Source organism: Nanorana parkeri, unplaced genomic scaffold (genome assembly GCF_000935625.1).
Source record: "Nanorana parkeri isolate BGI_ZX_2015 unplaced genomic scaffold, ASM93562v1 scaffold34, whole genome shotgun sequence".
Classification (NCBI taxonomy): domain Eukaryota; kingdom Metazoa; phylum Chordata; class Amphibia; order Anura; family Dicroglossidae; genus Nanorana; species Nanorana parkeri.
In genome coordinates this window covers 1,953,721-1,961,304 of record NW_017306302.1, presented here as the reverse complement: position 1 = coordinate 1,961,304, position 7,584 = coordinate 1,953,721, and the positions used below count along the sequence as shown (strand labels likewise).

Sequence of the window (7,584 nt, the reverse complement as noted above, 5' to 3'; positions counted from 1 at the left end):
GAGGGGGGGGGTCGAGTTTTCATATGCGAGGGGGGTTGTCGGGTTTGATGAAGAGGCAGTGTCTGATATGATAGGGAGACTTTGATGTAAAATGATGGGGCTCTTACTTTGATGTGAAGGAGGAATGCATATTTTGTGTTTTTTGTTTGGGGCCTCCCTTAAAATCTTTTCCAGACCCCTCTCTGAGATCCGGACCTGCTGTGGAATTGGGATGGGCCACAAATAATTTTTAACATTTGGATTTTTTTACATTTCAGATTGGGGTGCCTCGAGCCTTGACATACATTTAAAGAATGCTATTAATGAAAAAAGGTTGAAAAAGTTTCTACACAATTGCCAATTTTTAAAGTCAAAACTGGAAATCACCTTTTGGATCCCATAAGAAAGTTTAAGAGACCTGTTTAGTGAATTGCCATGTTACCTTTACACAGGCTGATAAGGAGGTGATCCGTGCACGGATCCTCTCCTGATCACAGCAGTACGGAGTGGATGTCAATGCTGTGACATCTGTGTCTGTGCAGTTTTTGGCTCTATCTTGCAATTAACGGACCTGTCTATGGGGAGTCGGATGTAAAATGACATTTGTCCATTTACATCAGATTATTCCCGATCCAGTCTGGGAAAAGGGATCTCTGATCTGTTTAATTTTCTGGACCGGGCCAGAGTCAGGCATACCCGGATGTAAACAAACGCTATATACACACGGCTACCCCATTTCCTTAAATTGGGCATCTGATCGGGTCTGCTTAAAAAACTGATAGGTGTAGCCGATCGGCCGTGTGAAAAGGGCCTAAAATGTACATTGCTTAGATTGACATTTTACGTTTTTGTTTTTCACAGATATCATTAAATGACCAATACATCAGCTGCTTCCGGGTTTGTGGATAAGATTCTTTTGTTACTGAATGTTCTTTTTAGTAGGAAGTTGGTTATTATAGGTGGTTGGTTCTCATTAGTCGATGTCTGCTTGTTATTGTAAAATCCTGCCTGCTGTAATAGAAGTCCCCGTGCTGCAGAGCCTCCTCATCCCTGGAGTAGTGTGTACTGTATGTTCTCTACATGCTGCGGCTGCTGTATTAAGCTTTTATCACGGTTTGTCCCTGTGTGCTGCGAGCCCAGCTGGGGCAGAGCTCTGAAAGTCTAATGATAAATGTGTTTAGAATGCTTGGAAAGGAAAATGTTGTGGGTTAGAATTTAACCTCCTTTTTTAGAAAAAAGTTGTACATTTTTTAAATTGGTTTGTGTTTAAGACCTCGTGTTAAGTTTGTTATTAGATCTGAGTTTTGTGAGGGCGTGCACATACAATACAAACCTTTTTTATTTATATTATTATTAACATCTATTTGGATTAAGTAAACGCATTTGTTGATGTACCTAACATACCTCCAAAGCGACCCCATTTTCATAGGGAAGTCATGGATTTTAGACTCTGAGAGAGGGAGCTTGGCAAAATGAGGGTGAATTTTAACAATTATGGACCGGTTTGTGGGCAGGCTTTTTGTGAATTAGGTATAGAAATTACATTTGAAAGTAATATTATAAGATACCTAGCAATTTATTAGAGCACCATATTTTGCTAATCTGCTTAAGGAAGCTAATAGAACCTGGGGTTATCATTCAACTCGACAATACGTTGGTTAATGTCACCACTGAGGGTGAGGTGACTTATCAGTTCTTTATTTGTAGCCAGTTTTACCTAGGCCAAAATGGGATCCATGGGTAGCCCTGTCAGCATCACTCTGTTTGCCAAAACTTGCTTTTTAAATTAAATTTTGTCAAAGAAACTGGGCCAAAAATTGTCGGCCAAACAGTGATTGCAGTCTATTAAATGCTGTCACTGTTCGGGTATTCTGACAGCTGCGGACACCTTCTTTTAAGGATTTTTTTCCCCCGTTCAGCATGCCAAACTGAATGGGAAGCAGGGATTTGAAACTGACTTGGAAATCAGTCATAAAGAAATTTGATGTCATTCACAGTACTATTCCTGCTTTGTCCAATCTAGTTTTATAGTGATTGCCTGCTTTTAAAAGGGAACTAAAGCCAAACCTTTCTTGGCTTTAGACCTCTTTGGGTTCAAAGGGGTGCATTTACTAATGTACTACTGTGACCCAAAGTCAGCATTTAGCAGGCTACTGCCCTCTATTTGCTGACAGTGCAGAGCTGCGCTGCAATCAGGAAAGATCCTGGCAATATTGTTGGGATCCACCCTGCTGCTTGATTGACAGCTGGCTCTGCCTCTCTAGAGTCAGAAACAGCTGTTCCTGCCCCCATCCCCTGTCTGTTCCTTCAATGAGCACTGGAGGAACAGAGAGGTAAGGGAAATCCCTGTTGAATGTCAGTCACCGCTTTCTGCAGGGAGAAGATCACAAGGTGAGCCATCAGTTGTCTGTGATTGCTCAGCTCTTGCTCTATAGAACCGGCATGCGATATCTGCAGTGTCGCATGCTGAGTTTAAGTATTGGGAAGAGTAAATTTGTCAATACGAGCTGAACTCCAAGTGTGTGTGTGTGTGTGTGTGTGTGTCCCTTTTTTCTCTTTCCTTGCTCCCCTTTTCTGCTGAGAGCACATCAAGAGTTACAACTAGGTCCAGAGCCAGGCAGGTGTGGTTCCATTTCTGCATCCAGTACACTTCTGCATGTGGATTTAGATATATAGTATAGATGACGGCTCTTTTGTTTTTAGTCTGCAATTTCATTGTCTTTTTTTTTTTTTTTGTACTGAGATTTTGTATTTTTGTTTTTGTTCCATAGGTAGTAGGTACCAATTCTTTATATTTACTGCTGATGGTTAAATAGAACACCATATTAAGTACCCCACTTTTTTATGTTTCCTCAGCTTGACAACATCTTATCCCCACCACCTATGCAGCTGCGTAAATGTAGCACCCCTGAAGTCTCTTTCAAGTCGCGCAAGACGGTTAAATACAAGAATACACTCAATGAAGATGGTAGGCTTTTAAGAAGAGGAAGTCTTGGAGGAGCTTTAACTGGTAAGAGCCCAAATTAAAATATTATAATTTGTGTGGTATGGTCCTTGTTGTTGCTGTGGTGGTTTTTGATTTGACCCTTTTTTTCCAAGCATATTTTAATCCCATAAGCACCTTTTTAGCTGGCAAGGCTTTTTTTTTGTTTTTTTTGCACGCATAATATAATTCACATTTTAGGCCTGAAAATTACTTCAACACCCCTAAATATTATACATTTCCTGAAAGCACAACTCTTTATCAAACCCAAAAATGTTGTGTAAAATGCACCTGTTAATTTTAGTAGCCAAAAACAATAAAATACCCATTTGTTTTGGACAATATAAAACATGAGGTTATGATGGGTAAATGTAGATACCAGACATTCCCAGGTTAAAAATAGCGTGTGTCTGTGAAACGGCAACAACATTCATTACCCCAAAAACTCCATAGACAACACTTTAAAAGCCCCTACAGGTCATCAATTTAGAGATTGGCCCTAGGATTACTCACTCGGCGGTGTGAGGCAATACCCAGCATGTGTAGTGCGATTGACGTTCTCATACGACGTAGGCGCACCCAACGCAAGTTTGCATGAATGTGCGCTCGCAGGGGATTAAAAACATATTTTTTAAGCTGATTTTTCAAATGTATTTCATTCTATATTATATTTTAAAACTTTTTTTTTAACTTTTAATTTGCTATCACATAGCTTACAAGCCCCCTTTGTGATCAAATACTAGTGGCAACAGGTACGCTAAGGTGATATTAGGGTCAACTGGACCCCTAGTGTCACCTTTCCACTCCTAAGAAGCTATTGGAGTGCAGATTGCGTTCCAATAGCTTTTTGCCCAACTTCTGCAGCCGAGCAAGGACAGCGGAGGGCCCGGAAGCAATCTGTGTCGCTTCCGGTCCCATACTGCGGAGAGGAGATCGGTGAACAGATGCTCGTCGGTCTCCTTTCCTGCTTCCCACCAAAACCCAAGATACTGGTCCCTTTCCCACAGGTGGAGCAGCAGACCCCGGGAAACACAGCGGGGGTGTCAGACGGGCACTTTACCTGCCCATAGAAGCGACTTAGCAGCAGCTGAGCCACCTGGCAGCCGACTACACAGGCAAACAGAGTCTGTTTACAGGGCTGTGCTGCCACTAATGTACTAGGTAGGTCTGTGGTCGCGATGGAGTTAAACCACTTTACCTACAAGCTATTTTTTTAATTTTGTGTTCAAATTTTTGGCTAGAAAATTACTTAAAATCTCCAGGCAATTAGCAGAGGCCATATAGAATGAAAAGATGGTAATTGTGATTTTTTTTCTTCTTTTTATGTCGCACAATATTTGCGCAACTGTTTATGAAATCTATATTTTTAGGAAAAATGCATTAAATTTAATTTTGATACACACGCACACACTTTTAATCCCCAATTGTTCTGGTTCAAAATAAAACATGAGTCTATGTAGAGTTAAGAGATCCCATATATGTCGTGCATCAAAACGGTGTGTGTCTGCGAAACAGCAAAAAAACTATACTGTAGTACCCAAAATTGTCAGTAGGTGGCACTTGCCTTTGCAGTTCATCTGTTTAGCGGGAACCATAAATGAGGGACCTAAAATTGTTTCTCAACTCTGCATGGCGATACCTAACATGTTGCACAAATGCTTACATACACATTGCATTTGCACAAGCCTCCCCTATGTGATAACATTGGGCAGGTAGCAGGAACATTTTATTAGGACAGCAGGGTCTCTTGGACCCCTAATGTTTCTCTGGCCCTCTGCTACAGGCGGTCAAGTGCAGACTGTGCTTGATCCTGTTTTCAGCTAGGATTCTGACTGCTTTGAATCCTCATAGCTCAGGGCAGAGCATTTCTGGATTTACACACTGCAGATAACAGGGAATGGAGGTTCTTTAGGTTGCTACAGGCAGCCCTCAGTTTCCCTGTTTTTCTTGGGCCTGTTGGCACAAGTTTGCGGTGTTGCCCACCCCCTAGTTGGACTGCTTTTGGATGTTCTAAAAGTGAGCCCGCCAGAAAATCCTTTTCTTGCAGTCCAGTATAGCTGTGTAGGCATGCTGATAGTTGGGACACTGGCAAGCACAAAACTGTAAGCCAGCCCAGGAAAGTCTCTCCATCGGGCAGCAGTATAGCCTGTAGGAAAAATTTTTCCAGTCCCTCAATGTGCTCCAAGATACGGATTTTACAGTACAAATCTCCTATTTTTGCTGTCCATTTTAGAAGATCCATGTTTTGCTGCAGACTGAAATGACAGTCTTTTACTTTGTACAGCATCATGGGAGATGGTGGCACTATATTAATCAATCATGAAGTTAACCTTTCGGTTATAAGTTTAGTACTGTTGACCCAAAAAAAGCAGGTGTGATTTTATTCTCTCATTGAGGAACCAAAATTCCTTTCTGTTCCACTATGACAGAGAAATTCACTTGGCGGATCATTTATTATACTACATAACATTCATGCCAAATGGTCATTGTAACCATTTTAGTTTTGGGTAAATTCCAACAGAATCACCCAGTTCTTTTTAGAATTCCTGCAAGATTAGAACACCTTATCTCCCACATTTGCACAGTGCAGAAATGACAGAAAGATCTCATCACTAGAGTCCCCCAGTGATATAGGAATTCAGTGAGTTCAATATGGATGTTCAGGAGATATTGATGATCTTATAACCAAAAGTATAGGATTTTGATGACATGGTTACTGCTGATCCTGGTCCATCAGAGGTAATGTGATCAAATGCTAGGCTTTTGGTTATGTGAACATAACTGGAGGGAGCCAGGAGCAGATCCCCCCCCCCCCCCAAAAAAAAAATGCAAGTATTTCCTCCTTTCTGTTAAATATTTTCCTATATGACTATTAACATTCTGTAGCTGTAAGTTAAAGCCTGGGCAAAAAAAATCACCTCATCCCTACGTCCTACCCCACTCCATTCCATTCACCCCAAAGCCTCTTTTCAATGACCTGACTCCGCTGACACATGTCCCTCACCTATGCCTCCTCCATTAGTGGGGAGCAGTGATTCAACGATGCAGGCTTGCCTGCCGCTTACTGCTCAAGTCACCACCCTACTAATGACATCAATATACAGATGCTGGAGTCTTCAGGACCAGTGAGGACCCCACTGCTAGACAGTCCAAGAGAATTGTCTACCAGGAAGCAACCTAGACACTCGAAGTATCCTCAACATCAATAGCAAGAAAGAGAGAAAACTTGAGACCAGGCATGTCATGTGACCACAGGTTTAGGTGAGTATTTGGGGGATTTTGATTAGTATTTAAAGGAGAACTATGAGATGAGTGATTTCCACTCAGCTCATAGTTCTAAGCTGACCTGTGACAATGAGACTGTCACAAGTCGGCTCAGTAGATCGGGAGGTGAGGGAACACATACCGGGTTCCCTCCCCTCCCGATCCTGTCACGGCTCTCTGCCGTGATAGGTGGTGGGGCTGGATTCCCCTCTCCCCGCTCCGATCTGCCAGCGCTGACTGGCGGAACGGACGGGGGAGGGGACGGGTACAGCTGGCTCTGCCTCTAGATAGGCAGAGCCAGCTGTCACTCACGCAGCTGGGCGGATCCCGTCAGCTACGTCGGGATCCGCTCCAGGTGTGGCGTCTCAGTATACCGCGAGCTGTAGCTCGCGGTATACTGAGCTTAGGGTAACGGGAGGACGCTAGTTTGTGTCCTCCCGTTACCCTAAGGAGAACTATGGGGAAAAACACTGACCCCATAGTTCTCCTTTAAAAAAAAAAAAATGCTGCAGCAGCCCCCGGAGGGTTGGGGTATAGTTTTTTGTTTTTGTTTTTTTTGGAGGAAGAGGGTGTGCCTGGGCCTATTGAATATGACAATATGTCTGCTTTGAAGTAAATCAGTTTCCCCCACAATACTAGCTCTTTTACCACTGGCTGAGAACTGATATATTCACGAAAATTCATATAATTTGTTCCATAGGACGCTACTTATTACCTCCTGGTGCCCCTCAACAAACGTGGCAAGCATCTTCTGAAACCTCAAATCTTGTGCGAATGCGGAGCCAAGCCCTTGGACAGTCTGCCCCTTCTCTAACTGCCAGCTTGGTAAGAAATCGGAATTTCATGTTATTTGATTTAGTCCCTGTGCACCATCAATTTACACTTCCCAGAAGCTTTTTTACTAGAACTCAGTTTGTATTATTTTCTTCTAGCAATTGCAAAATTGTTGTGCAAATGGTATCACTTCCATGTTGTTGGCCTCATTTTTCAGTTTCTGATTAAAGTGTGCGAGTATTTCTCAAAGCAACCACTTTCAACTTCAAATGTCAAGGCAAAAACTCTTCTTTTTAGTTTTTGTTAAAGTGGGGAAGGATAAAAACTCCATTGTGGATTTTTACTGCTATTTAGGGGCACACATGGAAAAATTTGCCCTCACTTCCTGTTCTGCAGACACTGGTTCTACCAGACAGGAAGTGAGTGGAAATTAGTCATGTAGGCTGGCCAAAAGTGTTTCCTTTTCGGATTTTTTGTTATTTAGTTTTTGGGGATTTTGGTCTGAAAGTCCATTTGTTTCTCTATTCCGATTCGTCCAAATCTGATATTTTCGTTAATTTTGGATCAGTTAAACCAGCGGTCCC

The 7,584-nt window shown here is 42.3% G+C and overlaps 1 protein-coding gene across 1 annotated transcript in view; it reads left to right on the top strand.

Moving 5' to 3' along the window:
- Positions 1–7,584, top strand: part of MAST4 (microtubule associated serine/threonine kinase family member 4) — a 442,223-nt gene that overhangs the window by 90,840 nt on the left and 343,799 nt on the right. Inside the window, 2 exon segments of the mRNA XM_018569292.1 lie at positions 2,836–2,989; positions 6,927–7,051. Of these exon segments, the coding sequence (XP_018424794.1) occupies positions 2,836–2,989; positions 6,927–7,051 (279 nt within the window).